Consider the following 23,429-nt stretch of genomic DNA (forward strand, 5'->3'; position numbering starts at 1 on the left):
TGTGCTCAAGTCCTGGAGGTGAGAGTCCGACCACTTACCCATGCTGACACTTAGATTTAGAATAGTAATATTCAAAATTTAAATTTTGGCCCCATTAGATAAAACTAAATAATAAAACTTTAAATTTTGTGTTGAGATATTTGTGTCAAGGAAGCAGAATTTGTAGTATAGCACTGAATGTATATCTATTCAGTGGCAAAACAGCACGCAATTTGCCGTCTCAGTAAAGCAAACCAAAAGAAAATCACAACAATGCAATTGTTTTGTGGAGGCAACCGGGAGATTATTCCAGTAATGTGAAGCCTTTGTAAGTACAGCAGGTCACGCTGCCTTACACCATAGTCAGTGTGATACCTTGCAGTTCCTTGAAGTGAAAGGTTAGATTTACAAGGAAAATTTAACATCTCTTTTTAATTAGAATTGTTGAAAATCTTATCCGTTTATAATTGATAAAACAAAGGATAAAAGCAGCATACATAAATAATGACCCTAACTTTATCCAGCAGCACAGCCTAATTAATTATTGTAGATAGGAAACAGATCCATTGGGTGACAAATGAATGGAAGGTTCGAAAGATGCTACCTCTGCAAGATTCTCTTCCTATTTGAAAGTTGCCTCACAGTCTGTCTACCAACAGAACTTTACATTAGGAAACACTCAGCTGTATCCCCACCCCTTCAATTTTAAAATCAATTCCTCTCCCCGCCATTATATCCCCATTTTGTAGCCTGCACACTATTCTCATTCAGCCGAGAGGGATCAGGAAAAGCAACTTAGGCCATGTCAGGCACAGTCAAATCGTTATTTTTTTTTCCAAATAACTTGAAAACAGAATGTGTTAGATTTTATATAACTGTGGTTTTTTTCGACTTCACCACGGATTCATGCTGGGTTACAGTTCCACAGGTGATGATTGCATTCTGGTACGTGGCCATTCTTCATGTGTCAGCCTAGACAGTGCAGGTCAAGCTATTGAACTTTGGGAAGCATGACAGCAAGTCGAATCCTATTATATATTATGTACATACCCACTATCAGCAATCAGGAACCCTAGCTGATATCTTTCCTCCAAGTAGTAAACCACAAGATTACTGTATGGTGCAAATTTACAACAAGAAAATGTGTTTTTCCCCCAACATGTCTATTCTTTAGAGGTACTGTGTGAAACAGTGCCAAAGTGATAAGCAGAATCAGGTCAGTACAAAGCAACCAGGGTGGAATCCAATGGGAGGCACAGCAATTCTAGTAATATAGTAATGTTTTACGTAAAAGACCTTTGTCCCATTTTTCCAAACCTCCCATCAGTTTCCTTACTGTGATTTTAGAAATAGCCCTGTAATCCCCTTTCCTTTTATAAAACTCGCCTGGCTTTCTATTCCACTAGCCCCACTGGTATTCTGTTCCATAATTCCATCACCCTCCTCCAAAAAAATGTTGCTAAAATGTCCTATTTTCCTTTGACACCCCTTAACTTTAAACCGGGTCCCTTGAAGCTCAAATCCTGTGTTCAACAGAAAATCTTTGTATCTCGTAATTTTACATCTATCAATGTTAAACCTCATTTGCCATCTTTCTGCCCATCAACGTAGCCTGTCCAGACATAGAAACATAGAAGATAGGAGCAGGAGTAGGCCATTCGGCCCCTCGAGCTTGTTCCGCCATATAATGAGATCATGGCTAATCATCCAAATTCACTACCCTGTCCCTGCTTTCTCCCCATATCCCTTGATCCCTTTAGCCTCAAGAAATATATCCAACTCCTTCTTGAATATATTTAATGAATTGGCCTCAACTGCCTTCTGTGGTAGAGAATTCCACAGGTTCACCACTCTCTGGGTGAAGAAATTTCTCCTAATCTCAGTCCTAAATGGCTTACCCCTTATCCTTAGACTGTGACCCCTGGTTCTGGAATCCCCGACCATCGGGAACATCCTTGCTGCATCTAGTCTGTCCAGTCCTGTCAGAATTTTATAAGTTTCAATGAGATCCCCTCTCATTCTTCTAAACTCTAGCGAATACAAGCCCAATCGACCCAATCTCTCTTCATAAGTCATTCCTGCCATCCCAGGTATCAGTCTGGTGAATCTTCGCTACACTCCCTCCATGGCAAGAACATCCTTCCTCAGATAAGGCGACTAAAACTGCACACAATACTCAAGGTGTGGTCTCACCAAGGCCCTGTACAACTGCAGCAAGACATCCTTGCTCCTGTACTCGAATCCTCCCGCTATTAAGCCCAACATACCATTTGCCTTCTTAACTGCCTGTTGCACCTGCATGCTTACCTTCAGCGACTGGTGCACAAGGACACCCAGGTCTCGTTGCACATCCCCTTTTCCCAATCTATTGCCGTTCAGATAATAATCTGTCTTCCTGTTTTTGCCACCAAAGTGGAGAACCTCGCATTTCTCCACATTATACTGCATCTGCTCAATCACCCAACCTGTCCAAATCATACTGGAGTTTCTCTGCATCCTCCTCATAGCACACACGCCCACCCAGCTTTGTGTCTTCTGCAAACTTGGAGATATTACATCTAGTTCCCTCATCTAGATCATTAATATATAATGTGAATAACTGGGGTCCTAGCACTGATCCCTGCGGTACCCCATCAGTCACTGCCTGCCACTCGGAAAAAGACCCGTTTACTCCAACTCTTTGCTTCCTGTCTGCCAACCAGTTCTCTATCCAAGTCAGTACCTTACCCCCAATCCCATGGGCTTTAACTTTGCACGCTAATCTCTTATGTGGGACCTTATCGAAAGCCTTCCGAAAGTTCAAATACACCACATCCACTGGTCCTCTCATCTATTCTACCAGTTACATCCTCAAAAAATTCCAGTAGATTAGTCAAGCATGATTTACCTTTTGTAACTCCATGTTGACTTTGTCCGATCCTGTCACTGTTTTCCAAGTGCTCTGCTATTACATCTTTTATAATGGAGTCTAGCATTTTCCCCACTACCAATGTCAGGCTATAATTCCCCGTTTTCTTTCTACCACCTTTTTTAAATAGTGGGATTACATTAGCTACCCTCCAATCCATGGGTACCATTCCAGAGTCTATAGAATTTTGGAAGATGACCAGCAATGCATCTACTATTTCTAGGGCCACTTCCTTAAGTACCCTAGGATGTAGATCATCAGGCCCTGGGGATTTATAGGCCTTCAATCCCGTCAATTTCCCGAACACCATTTCCCTACAAATACTGATTTCATTCAGTTCCTCCCTCTCATTGGAACCTATGTTCCCCGACATCTCTGGGAAGTTATTTGTGTCCTCCTTTGTGAAGACAGAACCAATGTATGTATTTAATTGGTCTTCCATTTCTTTGTGCCCCATTATAAATACCCCTGATTCTGACTGCAAGGGACTTACGCTTGACTTCACCAATCTTTTTCTCTTCACATATCTATAGTAGCTTTTACAGTTAGTTTTTATGTTACCTGCAAGCTTACTCTCATAGTCTATGTCCCCCCTCTTAATTAATCCCTTTGTCCTCCTTTGTGGAATCCTAAACTGCTCCTAATCCTCAGGTTTGCTGCTTTTTCCGGCCAATTTATATGTCCTCGCCTTGGATCTTATGCTTTCCCTAATTTCCCTTGTTAGCCACGGTTGAGTCACCTTTTTTGTTTTATTTTTATGCCAAACAGTGATGAACAAATTCTGTGGTTCATCCATGCGACCTTTAAATGTTTGCCATTGCCTATCCACCGTCAACCCTTTAAGTAACGTTCCCCAATCCATCCTAGCCAACTCGCGCCTCATACCATCGTAGTTTCCTTTATTTGAATCAGTCTGTATACAAGATGGTGTCAACTGTCTTCCTGAAATCCTCTGCCTCACTCTTGTCCTCCAGATCTGTAGTCCTCCAGATCTGTAATCTCCCTAAAGAAATCGAGTAAACTGACCATACATGACCCGCCCTTTCTGAACCTACCTAACTCCCTAATCAGACCATGTCCTTCCAGATGACCCATTATGCTATCCCTCAAAGTCTCAAACACTTTCCTCACAATCGAATGAAGGCTCACAGGTCTGCAATTATAAATTCTCAATGTTCAGAAACAGGTTCCTGCACATTTTCTATAGGAGCCTGGAGCAACTAAGAAGAAAGGCTTGACTTTGGAGAAGAGATCCAATACTGTTGCATCCAAAACATTTTTGCCTTTAAAACGGTTTCAATGCCTTTATGGATTAGTTTAGGTTATTTTTCATTCTAACTCGCAAAAGACAGTGTCAGCTACCCAAAGGAACACACTTATCAATGCAGACAATTTTTTTTTTTTTACAATTGTAACAACATGCAGGGAGTCAACAAATAAAAGTATAGAAAACAGAATTTGTGACATTGCACTCTCAGCATGCAGCATGACTGGCCCTGGACAGAAACTTGAAGGCGTAGATTCTCTGAAACCTCTTTGTGGACCCCAGTTTGAAAACCTATACACTATCAGATGAGTTAAGGCGTGAACGATGTTTGCAGCCAGATGTTTATCCCATCCATCTGCGCTGGATTCCAGGCCAATTCCCAGCGATGGCAGGACAACGCGCTGAGTCCACTGTACTACCAAGTTCCTCGAATCAGTTAATTTCATTTGTAAAAATATTACCCTCATACGCACCAAAAAAGTACACAGCATCAGTTCTGATGCAATACAGAAGATTCACAAATGTGAGAGAACAATAATTCATGCATATAGAAAGGAAGTGATTAATGAAGGCCTTTCTCAAGAAAAAAGATCTATGTAACACACTACTACTGGTGCAATACTCGCTCTATTCTGCACAGCAACAATTCAGAAGAAATATTAATTAAAATCTCAATTTATGCAAATACTCACTTCTGATTATGTAAATATTGTATACTGCTTTGGAATGGGGCTGGGGAAAAGATAGCTTTTTTAAACCACATATGCAGTCACTAGAATGAGGGATGTGTGATAGTAACCATCACATTTCAAGTGTGTGCGTAATGTACAATTTAATATTCACAAATCTGAAATATCACCTAAAGGAACAGAGAACAGTATTCAAAAAGAAAAAACTTAAATAAGACACACCAAAATGTAATTTAAATACAGCATACAACAAATTCAACATACATAGCCCACAACAAACTCATTTCTCAAGATTTTAAAGTGGGTATTTCCCATCTTTTTTAGAAGCAGCTATTCATCGCCAGATTATTCTTAGATGCTGGCTAGAATTCACAGCAAATCACATAGGTTAATAGGCTAAGAATTGAGCATATTAATTACCATCCTACGTGCTGCTAAAATAAAAATAAAAATCTACATTACCTCAATAGGGATATCATTAGGGGACAAAAGAATAAAACTCCCTCTAAAGCAGTAACTTGCAGATGTTAGGTAAGAAACAACCAAGTGCAAACAGAAACAAATATTCAGATATCAGAAAGCGCACAATTTAGGGAGATGCAGCATTAAAAAGGATGCACATACAATCTTTAAATTAAGTGCAGATTGCGCAGCTGCTTAAGATGCAGATGGAGCTAGCAGCTGAATCATACACTGGAAAAATAATCTAGACTATAATCAATACTGTAACATTGAGATAAAAACAGAAAATGCTGGAAATACTCAGCAGGTCAGGCAGCATCTGTGGAGAGAGAAACAGAGTTAACGTTTCAGGTCAATGACCTTTCGTCGGAACTGGAAAAAGTTTGAGAGATGTAACAGGTTTTAAGTAAGTGCAGGGGGCAGGGAAAGAGGGGGGAGGGGAGGAAAGAACAAAAGGGAAGGTCTGTGATAGGCTGGAAGGCAGGAGAGATTAAATGGCAAAAGGGATGATGGTGCGAGGCAAAAGGAGATGGTAATGGGAATAGCAGAATCATCAACAGCTGCCATCTGAACAAATAGGGGCCGAGGTTATGATCTGAAATTGTTGAACTCGATGCCGAGTCTGGAAGGCTGTCAAGTGCCCAATAGAAACATCGAAGATAGGAGCAGGAGTAGGCCATTCGGCCCCTCGAGCCTGCTCCGCCATTCAATGCGATCATGGCTGATCATCCAAATTCAGTACCCTGTTCCTGCCTTCTCCCCATACCCTTTCATCCCTTTAGCCTCAAGAAATATATCCAACTCCTTCTTGAATATATTTAATGTATTGGCCTCCACCGCCCTCTGTGGTAGAGAATTCCACAGGTTCACCACTCTCTGGGTGAAGAAATTCCTTTTCATCTCTGTCCTAAATGGCTTACCCCTTATCTTTAGACTATGACCCCTGGTTCTGGACTCCCCCGCCATTGGGAACATCCTTCCTGCATCTAGTCCTGTTAGAATTTTATAAGTTTCAATGAGATCCCCTCTCATTCTTCTAAACTCCAGCGTGTATAAGCCCAATCGACCCAATCTCTCCTCATATGTCATTCCTGCCATCCCCAGTATGAGTCTGGTGAATCTTCGCTGCACTCCCTCCATGGCAAGAACATCCTTCCTCAGATAAGGCACACAATACATAGAAACATAGAAGACAGGAGCAGGAGTAGGCCATTCGGCCCCTCGAGCCTGCTCCGCCATTCAATGCGATCATGGCTGATCATCCAAATTCAGTACCCGGTCCCTGCTTTCTCCCCATACCCCTTGATCCCTTTAGCCTTAAGAAATATATCCAACTCCTTCTTGAATATATTTAATGTATTGGCCTCCACCTCCCTCTGTGGTAGAGAATTCCACAGGTTCACCACTCTCTGGGTGAAGAAATTCCTCCTCATTTCTGTCCTAAATGGCCTACCCCTTATCCTTAGACTGTGACCCCTGGTTCTGGACTCCCCGACCATCGGGAACATCCTTCCTGCACCTAGTCTGTCCAGTCCTGTCAGAATTTCATAAGTTTCAATGAGATCCCCTCTCATTCTTCTAAACTCCAGCGAGTACAAGCCCAATCAACCCAATCTCTCCTCATACGTCATTCCTGTCATCCCAGGTATCAGCCTGGTGAAGCTTCGCTGAACTCCTTCCATGGCAAGAACATCCTTCCTCAGATAAGGCGACCAAAACTGCACACAATACTCAAGGTGTGGTCTCACCAAGGCCCTGCACAACTGTAGCAAGACATCCTTGTTCCTGTACTCAAACCCTCTCGCTACGAAGGCCAACATACCATATGCCTTTTTAACCGCCTGCTGCACCTGCATGCTTACCTTCAGCGGCTGGTGCACAAGGACACCCAGGTCTCGTTGCACTTCCCCTTCTCCCAATCTATTGCCATTCAGATAATAATCTGCCTTCCTGTTTTTGCTACCAAAGTGGATAACCTCACATTTATCCACGTTATATTGCATCTGCCATGCTTCTGCCCAATCACCCAACCTGTCCAAATAATCCTGGAGTTTCTCGGCATCCTCCTCACAGCACACACGCCCACCCAGCTTTGTGTCATCTGCAAATTTGGAGATATTACATCTAGTTCCCTTGTCTAGGTCATTTATATTGTGAATAGCTGGGGTCCAAGGACCGATCCCTGCGGTACCCCACTAGTCACTGCCTGCCACTCGGAAAAAGAGCCGTTTATTCCAACTCTTTGCTTTCTGTCTGCCAACCAGTTCTCTATCCAAGTCAATACCTTGCCCCCAATCCCATGTGCCTTAACTTTACACGCTAATCTCTTATGCGGGACCTTATCGAAAGCCTTCTGAAAGTCCAAATACACCACATCCACTGGTTCTCCCTTATCTATTTTACCAGTTACATCCTCAAAAAATTCCAGTAGATTAGTCAAGCACGATTTACCTTTCGTAAAGCCATGTTGACTTTGTCCGATCCTGTCACTGTTTTCGAAGTGCTCTGCTATTACATCTTTTATAATGGACTCTAGCATTTTCCCCACTACCGATGTCAGGCTTACCGGTCTGTAATTCCTCGTTTTCTCTCTACCACCTTTTTTGAATAGTGGGGTAACATTAGCTACCCTCCAATCCATGGGTACTGTTCCAGATTCCATCGAATGTTGGAAGATGATCAGCAATGCATCTACTATCTCTAGGGCCACTTCCTTAAGACCACAAGGTGTGGTCTCACCAAGGCCCGGTACAACTGCAGCAAGACATCCTTGCTCCTGTACTTGAATCCTCTCACTACGAAGGCCAACATACCATTTGCCTTCTTAACCGCCTGCTGCACCTGCATGCTTACCTTCGACTGGTGCACAAGGACACCCAGGTCTCGTTGCACTTCCCCTTCTCCCAATCTATTGCCGTTCAGATAATAATCTGCCTTCCTGTTTTTGCCACCAAAGTGGATAACCTCGCATTTATCCACATTATACTGCATCTGCCCAATCGCCCAACCTGTCCAAATCATACTGGAGTTTCTCAGCATCCTCCTCACAGCACACACCCACCCAGCTTTGTGTCATCTGCAAACTTGGAGATATTACATCTAGTTCCCTCGTCCTAATGTCGTGAAAGGCACGACAGAAATGCAAGTCTGTCTTTCTTTCCAGCACCTTCATCAAATTGATCATTAATTAATATATATATTGTGAATAGCTGGGGTCCTAGCACCGATCCCTGCGGTACCCCACTAGTCACTGCCTGCCACTCAGAAAAAGACCGATTTATTCCAACTCTTTGCTTCCTGTCTGCCAATTGAAAGGTGAGGTGCTGTTCCTCAAGCTTATGTTGAGCTTCGTTTGAACAGTGCAAGAGGCCAAGGAAGAGGCCAGAGTGGGAGTGGAGAATTAAAGTGACAGGCGACTGGAAGCTCACGGTCACGCTTACGGACTGAACGGAGGTGTTCTGCAAAGCGGTCACTTTGAGGGACTTTCCCCTAATTAGTCACGGAAATATTTTTCCATTACAATGCACTGGGAAATCTCAAAATACCAGTGTTATTCATCACTTTCCCGGTTTGGAAACTACAGAAACAGGCAAGATCAAAATACTTCTCATTGTGAAGAAAATCTCCTGCACAACTTTCTGCCTCAAGGCGCCAACTCACAGAGGGGTATGGTTTCACATGCACTAGAAGCTTTCGCAAGCTGCCGCGTTTCCTACATTACAATCGTGACTACACTTCAAAAGTACTTAATTGGCTGTAAAGCACTTTGGAACGTCCTAATGTCGTGAAAGGCACGACAGAAATGCAAGTCTGTCTTTCTTTCCAGCACCTTCTTCAAATAGATATTCGTGCATGAGTTCAAACACCGAGTATTGGCAGACTAATCAGCAATGGGGAAAGGGTAAATCACAGCCAAGCCAGATACTGTCATAGAAACAGAGAAGATAGGAGCAGGAGTAGGCCATTCGGCCCCTCGAGCCTGCTCCGCCATTCAATGCGATCATGGCTGATCATCCAAATTCAGTACCCGGTCCCTGCTTTCTCCCCATACCCCTTGATCCCTTTAGCCTTAAGAAATATATCCAACTCCTTCTTGAATATATTTAATGTATTGGCCTCTACTGCCTTCTGTGGAAGAGAACTCGCTGGGTGAAGAAATTCCTCCTCATTTCTGTCCTAAATGGCCTACCCCTTATCCTTACACTGTGATCCCTGGTTCTGGACTCCCCGACCATCGGGAACATCCTTCCTGCATCTAGTCTGTCCAGTCCTGTCAGAATTTTATAAGTTTCAATGAGATCCCCTCTCATTCTTCTAAACTCTAGCGAATACAAGCCCAATCGACCCAATCTCTCTTCATAAGTCATTCCTGCCATCCCAGGTATCAGTCTGGTGAATCTTCGCTACACTCCCTCCATGGCAAGAACATCCTTCCTCAGATAAGGCGACTAAAACTGCACACAATACTCAAGGTGTGGTCTCACCAAGGCATCCTTGCTCCTGTACTCGAATCCTCCCGCTATTAAGCCCAACATACCATTTGCCTTCTTAACTGCCTGTTGCACCTGCATGCTTACCTTCAGCGACTGGTGCACAAGGACACCCAGGTCTCGTTGCACATCCCCTTTTCCCAATCTATTGCCGTTCAGATAATAATCTGTCTTCCTGTTTTTGCCACCAAAGTGGAGAACCTCGCATTTCTCCACATTATACTGCATCTGCTCAATCACCCAACCTGTCCAAATCATACTGGAGTTTCTCTGCATCCTCCTCATAGCACACACGCCCACCCAGCTTTGTGTCTTCTGCAAACTTGGAGATATTACATCTAGTTCCCTCATCTAGATCATTAATATATAATGTGAATAACTGGGGTCCTAGCACTGACCCCTGCGGTACCCCATCAGTCACTGCCTGCCACTCGGAAAAAGACCCGTTTATTCCAACTCTTTGCTTCCTGTCTGCCAACCAGTTCTCTATCCAAGTCAGTACCTTACCCCCAATCCCATGGGCTTTAACTTTGCACGCTAATCTCTTATGTGGGACCTTATCGAAAGCCTTCCGAAAGTTCAAATACACCACATCCACTGGTTCTCTCATCTATTCTACCAGTTACATCCTCAAAAAATTCCAGTAGATTAGTCAAGCATGATTTACCTTTTGTAACTCCATGTTGACTTTGTCCGATCCTGTCACTGTTTTCCAAGTGCTCTGCTATTACATCTTTTATAATGGAGTCTAGCATTTTCCCCACTACCAATGTCAGGCTATAATTCCCCGTTTTCTCTCTACCACCTTTTTTAAATAGTGGGATTACATTAGCTACCCTCCAATCCATGGGTACCGTTCCAGAGTCTATAGAATTTTGGAAGATGACCAGCAATGCATCTACTATTTCTAGGGCCACTTCCTTAAGTACCCTAGGATGTAGATCATCAGGCCCTGGGGATTTATAGGCCTTCAATCCCGTCAATTTCCCTAACACCATTTCCCTACAAATACTGATTTCATTCAGTTCCTCCCTCTCATTGGAACCTATGTTCCCCGACATCTCTGGGAAGTTATTTGTGTCCTCCTTTGTGAAGACAGAACCAATGTATGTATTTAATTGGTCTTCCATTTCTTTGTGCCCCATTATAAATACCCCTGATTCTGACTGCAAGGGACTTACGCTTGACTTCACCAATCTTTTTCTCTTCACATATCTATAGTAGCTTTTACAGTTAGTTTTTATGTTACCTGCAAGCTTACTCTCATAGTCTATTTCCCCCCTCTTAATTAATCCCTTTGTCCTCCTTTGTGGAATCCTAAACTGCTCCCAATCCTCAGGTTTGCTGCTTTTTCCGGCCAATTTATATGTCCTCTCCTTGGATCTTATGCTTTCCCTAATTTCCCTGGTTAGCCACGGTTGAGTCACCATTTTTGTTTTATTTTTATGCCAAACAGTGATGAACAAATTCTGTGGTTCATCCATGCGATCTTTAAATGTTTGCCATTGCCTATCCACCGTCAACCCTTTAAGTAACGTTCCCCAATCCATCCTAGCCAACTCGCGCCTCATACCATCGTAGTTTCCTTTATTTGAATCAGTCTGTATACAAGATGGTGTCAACTGTCTTCCTGAAATCCTCTGCCTCACTCTTGTCCTCCAGATCTGTAGTCCTCCAGATCTGTAATCTCCCTAAAGAAATCGAGTAAATTGACCATACATGACCCGCCCTTTCTGAACCTACCTAACTCCCTAATCAGACCATGTCCTTCCAGATGACCCATTATGCTATCCCTCAAAGTCTCAAACACTTTCCTCACAATCGAATGAAGGCTCACAGGTCTGCAATTATAAATTCTCAATGTTCAGAAACAGGTTCCTGCACATTTTCTATAGGAGCCTGGAGCAACTAAGAAGAAAGGCTTGACTTTGGAGAAGAGATCCAATACTGTTGCATCCAAAACATTTTTGCCTTTAAAACGGTTTCAATGCCTTTATGGATTAGTTTAGGTTATTTTTCATTCTAACTCGCAAAAGACAGTGTCAGCTACCCAAAGGAACACACTTATCAATGCAGACAATTTTTTTTTTTTTACAATTGTAACAACATGCAGGGAGTCAACAAATAAAAGTATAGAAAACAGAATTTGTGACATTGCACTCTCAGCATGCAGCATGACTGGCCCTGGACAGAAACTTGAAGGCGTAGATTCTCTGAAACCTCTTTGTGGACCCCAGTTTGAAAACCTATACACTATCAGATGAGTTAAGGCGTGCACGATGTTTGCAGCCAGATGTTTATCCCATCCATCTGCGCTGGATTCCAGGCCAATTCCCAGCGATGGCAGGACAACGCGCTGAGTCCACTGTACTACCAAGTTCCTCGAATCAGTTAATTCATTTGTAAAAATATTACCCTCATACGCACCAAAAAAGTACACAGCATCAGTTCTGATGCAATACAGAAGATTCACAAATGTGAGAGAACAATAATTCATGCATATAGAAAGGAACAAGTGATTAATGAAGGCCTTTCTCAAGAAAAAAGATCTATGTAACACACTACTACTGGTGCAATACTCGCTCTATTCTGCACAGCAACAATTCAGAAGAAATATTAATTAAAATCTCAATTTATGCAAATACTCACTTCTGATTATGTAAATATTGTATACTGCTTTGGAATGGGGCTGGGGAAAAGATAGCTTTTTTAAACCACATATGCAGTCACTAGAATGAGGGATGTGTGATAGTAACCATCACATTTCAAGTGTGTGCGTAATGTACAATTTAATATTCACAAATCTGAAATATCACCTAAAGGAACAGAGAACAGTATTCAAAAAGAAAAAACTTAAATAAGACACACCAAAATGTAATTTAAATACAGCATACAACAAATTCAACATACATAGCCCACAACAAACTCATTTCTCAAGATTTTAAAGTGGGTATTTCCCATCTTTTTTAGAAGCAGCTATTCATCGCCAGATTATTCTTAGATGCTGGCTAGAATTCACAGCAAATCACATAGGTTAATAGGCTAAGAATTGAGCATATTAATTACCATCCTACGTGCTGCTAAAATAAAAATAAAAATCTACATTACCTCAATAGGGATATCATTAGGGGACAAAAGAATAAAACTCCCTCTAAAGCAGTAACTTGCAGATGTTAGGTAAGAAACAACCAAGTGCAAACAGAAACAAATATTCAGATATCAGAAAGCGCACAATTTAGGGAGATGCAGCATTAAAAAGGATGCACATGCAATCTTTAAATTAAGTGCAGATTGCGCAGCTGCTTAAGATGCAGATGGAGCTAGCAGCTGAATCATACACTGGAAAAATAATCTAGACTATAATCAATACTGTAACACTGAGATAAAAACAGAAAATGCTGGAAATACTCAGCAGGTCAGGCAGCATCTGTGGAGAGAGAAACAGAGTTAACGTTTCAGGTCAATGACCTTTCGTCGGAACTGGAAAAAGTTTGAGAGATGTAACAGGTTTTAAGTAAGTGCAGGGGGCAGGGAAAGAGGGGGGAGGGGAGGAAAGAACAAAAGGGAAGATCTGTGATAGGCTGGAAGGCAGGAGAGATTAAATGGCAAAAGGGATGATGGTGCGAGGCAAAAGGAGATGGTAATGGGAATAGCAGAATCATCAACAGCTGCCACCTGAACAAATAGGGGCCGAGGTTATGATCTGAAATTGTTGAACTCGATGCCGAGTCTGGAAGGCTGTCAAGTGCCCAATAGAAACATCGAAGATAGGAGCAGGAGTAGGCCATTCGGCCCCTCGAGCCTGCTCCGCCATTCAATGCGATCATGGCTGATCATCCAAATTCAGTACCCGGTCCCTGCTTTCTCCCCATACCCCTTGATCCCTTTAGCCTTAAGAAATATATCCAACTCCTTCTTGAATATATTTAATGTATTGGCCTCTACTGCCTTCTGTGGAAGAGAACTCGCTGGGTGAAGAAATTCCTCCTCATTTCTGTCCTAAATGGCCTACCCCTTATCCTTAGACTGTGACCCCTGGTTCTGGACTCCCCGACCATCGGGAACATCCTTCCTGCATCTAGTCTGTCCAGTCCTGTCAGAATTTTATAAGTTTCAATGAGATCCCCTCTCATTCTTCTAAACTCTAGCGAGTACAAGCCCAATCGACCCAATCTCTCCTCATACGTCATTCCTGCCATCCCAGGTATCAGCCTGGTGAATCTTCGCTGAACTCCTTCCATGGCAAGAACATCCTTCCTCAGATAAGGCGACCAAAACTGCACACAATACTCAAGATGTGGTCTCACCAAGGCCCTGCACAACTGTAGCAAGACATCCTTGTTCCTGTACTCAAACCCTCTCGCTACGAAGGCCAACATGCCATTTGCCTTCTTAACCGCCTGCTGCACCTGCATGCTTACCTTCAGCGACTCACCAGACAGCCACATCCACACTTTCCAGGGAAGACAACTGGAGTTTGTTATACCAGGCACTGCTTTTATCACTGGGCCATCATGGGAACCCCAGGAAATATCTAATTTGCATATTTCAAGTAACCCTCTTAGTACTGCTCAAGCCAGCTGTGGCATCCAGGTTTAAAAATCTTTCCGCAGCATCATCAAATACCGTAATTGTGTTTATAAAGTTTGCTGAAGGAGCATTACCCTATTACAGTTGACTGTGGATAAATGCATACCTGATCTAAGCACAATTCTGATCCAATCATAGAATTCCAATGTACCAAAATCAACATACATTCACCCAATATACAGAACTCCTGATCTAAGCATACAACACTCCCCAAACTATTTAGATTTTCATTGCTCAGCACACTGAATGTGGTCAGTCCAGCAGTTGTCAGCCCCCTTTTGTATAGCATTATGTATCCTAAAGTATTTTATTTTTGATTCTGCTACAGCGTAGGCTGGGGTAAATATTGCACTTTTCTTAATCAATCACAGTAATCCTCATCCAAGCGCAATTAGGACCAAAGCGGAACGTTTCTTGAAGTCGTTACAGAATTCAAACAGGAACTGGTTAAGTTCCTAAATCAGCAAAGAGTAGAGGATTATGACTTTGAGGTAGGAAGCTTTTTTAAAAAAAAAAAAAAAAAAATTTTTTAAATGGACAGATGGAGTCACAACAAAAGGAGCTGGATAACTGACTGACTGCAGAATAGGGTGAATGGCTTTTTATTGTTCTTTATATTAATGTTCTAATGGTTTGATCAGAATTTAATTGGACTTTTTTGGGCCAGTATCAGGTTTATAAGAAACATGAAATCCTACTGGCAGTAAACAATAAAATTAGGAAATGGTAAGCTTAAAAAACCTTCACACTGAGTTGTGAATAGACAGCCATCCTATGCTATAAAACTGAACTTGAAGCACTCAAAGAAAGTCATGATTCTAGAAGTAACAGGGAATAGATGATACAGTATACTTCATTCAAAGCTGCTTAATTCAAAATATCTGCTAATTCAATTTTTGCACATTACATTCATACTTTGTAATGTTAATTATATTGTTTAATCCAAATTACTGGATATTTCAATTTTTTAGTGCAAAAAACAACTTTGAATTATCAGGACCAGACTGCACAGGTTCGGAGCTAAAGCAAGAGGTAGACTAAAACAGAGTGGATCCTGTACATGGACCAAAATGACAGGTCAACTTAGATGGGCTAATATGGTATTTTCTCATTCTTACCTTAATGGAACAGAAAAGTGTAGGAATGGTGCGGTTTGTAAATTCTGTATCATTTTACCCTATGGCTCCCTCCAAATTACAATCGTCAAATAAAATCAGTCACACTCGAACGCACACAGGGATATACGTTTTATGCTACTTCAAAAGCCAGCATATGTAGAAAAGGATATTATACATCATAAAGAAACAGTTAACATATAGGAAATTACACGTGCCCAATAGAAAAGCAATATGCATGAACATGGTACAAGAGTATCTTTGACATGGAAGTAATGAGCTGTATTCACTGGTGGAGCATTTGTTTATGATCATGGAAGTACAGGTATTATTCAAGTATATTTTTATGGAATTGTGGAAAGGATTAGACTTTCCCATAGGATACCAAATCCCAGTGCATTGAGTGGGAGTAGCTAGCCTAAATACAAGACTTCTGTACTATAGGTGCAATCAAGTTTATTTAATTTGCAGTCAACATGTCGGCATCAACTCTTGGCAAGGATCATTGAAAAACTGCAAACTGTAAAACACGGGTGGCGTAAGGAAATAACATTTGTTGCTTCCTATAGCCTGATTTGAGAGTTGAAACAAAGAAAAATTAGCTTATCCAATTGCGACATCTAATTTGCTGAAAAATGTAAGAACCAAAGCAGTCAAATTTATTAACCTTTGTTTTTAAAAAAAACTACATTTTGGTCTACAAGCAATCAAACTAAACAAGCCTTTAGCACAAAATCAATTTCACCAAAGGCACACTCTCAGAACGTAGGTTTTTTTCCTCCCAATTGGTTGACTTTACTATGCCCCTGGTGTAAATGAATGCGCCATTGGAGAGTGTAAATGACAGCAGGTTCAACTCTGCCGTTACTTATTGCACTTGTGTTGGACAAATATTGAACTATGTTCAAGGAAACAAAAAAGTTGTATTATTGTGAACTAAAAACTGAACTTAGGTGTCAGCTTTGGCTCAGTGGTAGCACTCCTTTCTCTGACTCAAAAGGTTGTGGATTCAAGCACCACTCGAGTTCTGAGCACATAAATTTAGGCCGACATTCCAGTGCAGTACTGGAGGAATGCTGCACTGTCCGAGGTGCCGTCTTTCGGAAGCGACGTTAAATCGAGGCCCATCTGGCCTCTCAGATGGACATAATTATCCGATGGCACTACTCGAAGTAGAGCAGGAAAGTTCTATTGGTGTCCTGACTAACATTTATCCCTCAACCAACACCACTAAAACAGATTATCTGGTCATTTCTCTTATTGCTGTTTGTGGGAACTTGTGCATAAACTGGCTGCCACGTTTCCCTATATTACAACAGTGACTACACTTCAAAAGTACTTACAGGAAACTCTTCTTTATCCGGCACCGACGTGGTGCCGGTTTATCAAAAAGTCCGGATTACAGAGAGGTATAGTAAAAGGCACGAGAGCCCCGTTCACGGCCACAGATCCAGGCGTCCCTGTTGCATGGCAACAGGTGCAGGAACCCCGGCCACAGATCCAGGCGTCCCTGTTGCATAGCAACAGGTGCCGGAACCCCGGTTACACGGCCACAGATCCAGGAACGGCCACTAATATGAAGTAAAACTTACCTGAACCTACTCCTGAATTTTGCCGGTTAACAGAGATTTCCGGTTATTTTAGGTGCCGGTAAATCGAGAGTTTCCTGTAATTGGCTGTGAAGCGCTTTGGGATGTCCTGAGGTGATGAAAGGCGCAAAATGGATGATCTTTCTTTCTAAATAACTTTTCATTATGAGGAGCCAATTCCTTCCAGTGGTTAAACAAGTAAATCCAGTGTGAAAGCAATTCAGATTAGAAGTAATGAGGCAAAGACTTTCTTGTTGAAGGGACTTCAGGCCTTAGTGTGCTCTTCCATTGTAGGTCTGCACAGGGCTATGATCTGGTTCAAGAATTTGAGCTTTACAAAAGGTCACATCATATTATTTCTCCACAACAGATTGAGCCAGTCACAAACAAACAAATGAAGTGACCATTTAAATCAAGGACAAACTAAGACACAATTGAAAATGTACTCTCAGTCAGGAAGTAGCTATATTTAACAGCTACTAACAGAGTTTAAATTCAGCAAAGTTAGTAGTTAAATGATTAGCAAGCTCTTTTTCTGCATATATTTTATTTACACACTTTGCCTGAGTTAATAAACAGTGAAAAAGAATATTGAGAAAATTCAGATTAGCAATGCTCAAAAGGCAAGAAGACACTGACCTTCAAGGAACACGTTTCCAAACCAACCAGCAAAAAATCAGATGCTGTCTTGCTGAAGGCTTGTTTATAATGCAAGCTACATCTTGGGACACTGGCTTAAGAGCATTGTTACTGTGTACAGCTAATTGGCTATCGTGCATGCACAATGTACAATCACAGTAATGTCAACAGATGTCATGACACACAAAACGTCTAGATCACTATGGTGAGTTATATCATGATGGTAGTGTGCATATGAGGATATCATGGTGTTGCGTAATGACATCAGCAAAAGTGTTCCAAAATCACACTATTGCAGGAGAAGCACTTTGTGGGCAGAGTTAGACCAGGCATTCAGGCCCAGTGAAAAACAGGCCTTCCTGGCTGCAGTTCAAACAAAATCCAACAGTTTTACCTTCAACTGCCACTGGCTATGGGAGATAAATGGGAACTGGTGGCCAAAGCACCTAGAGAGAGCAACAATTACAGTATACAGCGCAAGAATTCTGCCTCATTTTGGTGCCAACGTAGTTCAATGGTAGTGCTGGCATAGTTAGCGATTACAAAGAAATCAAGCATATTTCAAAGTAGGGAGTATATTAAATTGCAACTCCAGGAAATTACTACTCAACTGAGGGGAAACATGCATAAAGTGGTGTAGGGGCTACATTAGTGACAACAGATTTCACACAATAATTTTCTGTGATAGTGATTTAGACTGTTAATGCGATCTCTTATATGGTGTAAAAACAGAAAATGCCGGAGATACTCAGCAGGTCAGACAGCATCTGTGAAGAGAGAAACAGAGTTAACATTAACTCTGTTTCTCTCTCCACAGATGCTGCCTGACCTGTTGAGTGTCTCCAGCATTTTCTGTTTTTATTTCAGATTTCCAGCATCTGCAGTATTTGCTTCTTATATATGGTGTATATGGGCTTCAGAAAGACCCAAAATTCTGCAAAATCTGACCTCCATTCAAAAAGGTTCATTTTTGTACTCTTGATATTGAAGAAAGAATGATCCAGAACCAGGACTACGGTTGGATCTACACCAGCAGATTCAGGCACAATAGTTCATCAAATTCAGCCCATTTCATATACCAAATCCATTTTCTGTTCTGCCCATAACCAGCTGCTGCCTTCACTTGAATTTAATTATATGCATGAATAAAATAAATATAAAATAAATTCTGCTGTTAAACTACCCAATGATAATAACCAGAGCTGTGGTAGCTCATTGCAGATTTGACATCTTGAGCCAGGATATTTGGCACCATCACAACACAACCTTGGTTTCAAATCACAGCATACACACATCAAAGATAACAATAACTTGCATCACCCTAAAGTGCTTTAAGCTCCTCCTCCCAAGCTGGAAGGCTGTAACATTTCAAGGGAGAAGGGGAAGATGATATACAAATTGTGTAGGACACCAATTGGATGAAACTGCAGGCGAGGAGGCAAACATTTCAAGCTTATGAAATAATCTTGATCTTTGGGTTTACAGTCACATAAAATATTGTAAATAATTAAAAAAAGAGGTAAGTTAGGAATGCAAAAACATTCTTAGTGTAAAAGATTACAAAAACATTACATGCACCCTGATGGCTCAGTGGGAAAGGCAGTCTATGTAACAGCTGTACAGACCAGAAGCTGCCAGGATCAATTCTCAGTCTGCGCAGATCTCAGCCAGAATAGTAGTAGATGAGCCTCAAAACGGCTCAGCACCACTGGGCTGGGAGAGGGGGAAAGAAAATCCAGCCAGAACTCCATGCTTCAGATGACTATTGTGCGTCTCCTCTAGGAAAACTGTGCATGTTTAGACATCAGGTTAAGACAGGGTCAGGCTCTGCTGGAATACCCCCACCTGTTGAAAAATCTACCCACCAATGTTCACTATTTAGGCTCACACACTTAAGTGAGGTAGCTTAGCATGACCACCACCCATGGACCCATACTCCATAAGAGTCAACACTTGGGCGGGGAGGGGCAAATTTGGAGGGGGGGGGGAATAACCATGATGCTAAATATTTTGGGAGACTGAGCAAGAATATGTCACCGCAAAAAGTTTTACACCAGGGAGAAACAGATCCAAACAAGTGTGGGAGGGTGGGTAAAGAATAAGGATGTTTTGTTTTACCAGTAACAGAAAAGGCCAGAAAAACACTTTTTGTCTAAGCCCTAATCATATAAAGATGAGCCACAGAGGCTGCATCTACACCGTTATTGTCAAGTCGATGCTGACAAAGTTTCACACGCACAGATGCAAAAATTGTAGTATAACTCGGAGATAGTCCCCAATGATGAAGATGAAGTAGTATTTACATAGCGCCTTTAATGTAGTAAAACATCCCAAGGCGCTTCACAGAAGCGTTATCAAACAAAATTTGACATCGTGTCACATAAGGAGATATTAGGACAGATGACCAAAAGCTTGGTCAAAGAGGTAGGTTTTAAGGAGCACCTTCAAGAGGAAAGAGAGGAAGAGGTTTAAGGAGGGAATACCAGAGCTTAGGGCCTTGACAGCTGAAGGCACGGCCACCAATGGTGGAGCGATTAAAATCATATTAATCAAATTAAAATCCATACAAAAACATACTTCTCAATACTGGTAGAATGCCTACATTCCCGTGTGTTCTCGCTAACATTTAAAATTAGCCACCTGGGATGCAGAGCTCTACACATCCATCCAAGCACATGTGCACAGAGCTCCTTTGATGCTGACCTCAGTGTAAAGAAGGTGTACAGAACACAACATTGCACTTCGCAGATACTGAGACCAGTATAATTACAGCCAGAATCACAAGATAATTGACAGTTTCAGACACTAGAAATGTTGTTTGAACCCGGACACTGCATGATTCCTTTAAACTCCAAAGTATATAACATTTTCCACTTTCATTTGTGGAACTGGGATTCTTCATAAACACCGTAAACTGGATAAGTTAACAGTATTCAGAGACACCTCTGGCTTTTGCGATACAACTGAATGTGCCTATAGAACGTATACAAATTAATGATAATCGATCAAGTGACTTGTGTAGCTCTAGGGTTACTTTTTGTTGCACGATACTGTACTATGCAATTCACTCTCGTGCCTATATAACTGCAAATCTTTATCACCTGATCAAAACATCTTTGGATTTTCTAGGTCCATTCCGAATATACGTGTATTGTATACAAATACAAAGCCAGTTTAAATAGCAAAACACAATTTGAAAAATGAGTCATAAAGGCATATAGAAAGGCATTAAAGGTGGCCCCAGGTGTAAAATAGGCCCGTTTATAGCATGTCAAATGATATTGTTACAGAAATGGTTTTTCATATCACCATTTGGCAATTTAGTCACTAAGCTGTCAATTATACAACAACAGTTTACCTCACAATACACGTTCAGTTGCAGTGCATGCTGTTTTCATTATTGGACACAGTTGACTAATTTGATGAGTCAAAGCACCAACTGTTTATTCTGCCATACCTCTGTAATGATATTGCATTCCTGGCCAGTAATGAAACATGGCACTTTCCACAGCTTGTAATGTAACTCATTAAATAAGTTAACAACATGCATTTTGCAAACAAGGTCAAATAATTATTATGCAGTTTGACCCTTCCAATCACCTTCTTTCAACACAATATGTACATCAATCAAAATGCCAAGTTACAAAAGTCCGACTTTCACATTTATCCAACACATGGTAAAGCTCAAACTCACTGCTTCATCATTCGACTGTGGCTGAGGGGCTCAATCAAAAGGAATTGGCACACTTGAAATAAAACAATCAACCAAAAATACAGTGCGTTTACTGCGCAAGCAGTACGTAGTAAATGTGGTTTATAAACACAAGATTATTCGGAACCTTTTAAAGGTTAGCATGTTTTTGGCTACTTTGCTGACTAGGCAGACTGACTAATGCGTTCTTGAAAGATTTTATTTGCAAAATCAATTATTGCTTCTAGCCCAGATTAATCAAAGCCACTATATTACATGCAATTATTTAAATTTGGATTTTCTTACATATCCTTACACTCGGAGTCCCTTGCTACGAGCTCAAACCATTTTCTTTCACCTTGCCTGTCTTATGCACCTTTAGTGGCTATCTATTGGATCTTCATCTTGTCTTCTCAGCTGGGGAAGATGTGTGACACGGTGAAGACAATATAAAATAACAGGTGCAATATTATAAAATAAATCTTAAACCAGAATCTCAAGTGTAACATCACAACTGATGAGTGGAAGAGTTGACACTTGATAAAAAGATGAAGTGCTGCAACACTCCAAAGACCACATTGTTTCAAGAATCAATGGCAAGCAACAGAATAAGAAAGGAAGGTGCGGCGCAAACAATACGGTCGGGAGGATTCCAACCTGGTTGTGGTTTTTGATTGTGAAATCTGTAGGGGAATCAGCAAATCCTCCCAGTCAGAAATAGAATCAGTATCAACAGGTAATGAAAATCTCCATCTGGGAGTCGTCAAACATGATAAAGGATTATCACCATAAAACATACAATTAAATACAACTTACTGTCCTTCAAAGCAGTTGCAAATTCTGGTCCACCTTTCTTTTTGAAAGTAGGCAAGGAGTCTGGCTGTGGAAGCTGATTGGCAGTCACAAGAGCTTTCTGTAGTCGGATTCGTCCTTCGAGTAATTGATCCCACAACACTTTAAAACAGAAGATGCAAATGATTTTAGTTTCTTCTACTTCAGACTGCTTGCCTTGACAATATTTAAGCAATAAATGGGCGTACACAAGCGTAATCAGTTGTAATTGAGGGAATATAGATTGAAGGGTGAGACAACAGGCAGTTTATCAAATTGCAGTCTTCAACTGCAAACTACAGTATGCTTGCAAGTTATTGTGAGCCAATTTCTTTTTTGTTTTACACAGCTCAGCAAGGTTAGAGGTACAGGAACCTTTTTTTTAAATCCGGCACCGACGGGACCGATGTGGTGCCGGTTCATCAACAATTCCGGATAACCGAAAGCTATAGTAAAAGATACAGAGCTGAGAGCTCCGTATAAAGCAACAAACCCTGTTGCTTAACAGGTTCAGAACAATGGCCACAAGCTCCAAGCGTCTCTGTAGCTTAGCAACAGCTGCAGCCATACCCTTGCACAGCAACAGATCGAGGAAGGCAAGTAATAAAACTTACCTGAACCTACTCCTGAATTTTGCCGGTTAACCGAGATTTCCAGTTAGTTAGGTGCCGGTAAATCGAAAGTTTCCTGTAACTTTATTAGCATGGTCTATAAATCTGCTAATACCTTAGACACTACTGTCTCAGGCTCGACTCTGTCCCTCAACCTAAATTGGAGGCTAGCAGCATAACCAATCATAACTTAAGAAAGGCACCCAATTATATCGATCAGGAAGGAATCGGTTTAATTCCCTAGCCCAAATTGAGTTAGCGGAATCATCAGCAGTGAACTCAGCATCATGGGCTACCATCAGGGGGTGAGGGCAGTGCACCGCCTGACTTGTATCCACTGATCCTGGCTAGAAAGTGCGCATGTGTGGATTTCCACTGAGAACACACTCAAGTTGGGCTAGGATATCCCCATGGTGGAATGTCCTGCCAAGACACGCTGTCTAGACTGATACATTAAGAATGGGCAAAGTATCGAAGGACTGTCAGCAACTATTGAATCCTACCCAGCATCAGTTAGTACTTCATGAGAGGCAGAAAGAAAGTTGGGGGGGGGGGGGGGGGGAAAGAA

The 23,429-nt window shown here is 41.6% G+C and overlaps 1 protein-coding gene across 1 annotated transcript in view; it reads right to left on the minus strand.

Annotated features, from left to right (window-relative positions):
• aatf (apoptosis antagonizing transcription factor) overlaps positions 1–23,429 on the minus strand; it is a 121,077-nt gene that overhangs the window by 84,743 nt on the left and 12,905 nt on the right. Inside the window, exon 4 of the mRNA XM_085965019.1 lies at positions 22,236–22,373. Within this exon, the coding sequence (XP_085821145.1) occupies positions 22,236–22,373 (138 nt within the window). The remainder of the gene's footprint in view (positions 1–22,235; positions 22,374–23,429) is intronic.

Source organism: Somniosus microcephalus, chromosome 22, assembly GCF_052327205.1.
Source record: "Somniosus microcephalus isolate GS21.2 chromosome 22, FLI_Smic_1.0, whole genome shotgun sequence".
NCBI classification, from domain to species: domain Eukaryota; kingdom Metazoa; phylum Chordata; class Chondrichthyes; order Squaliformes; family Somniosidae; genus Somniosus; species Somniosus microcephalus.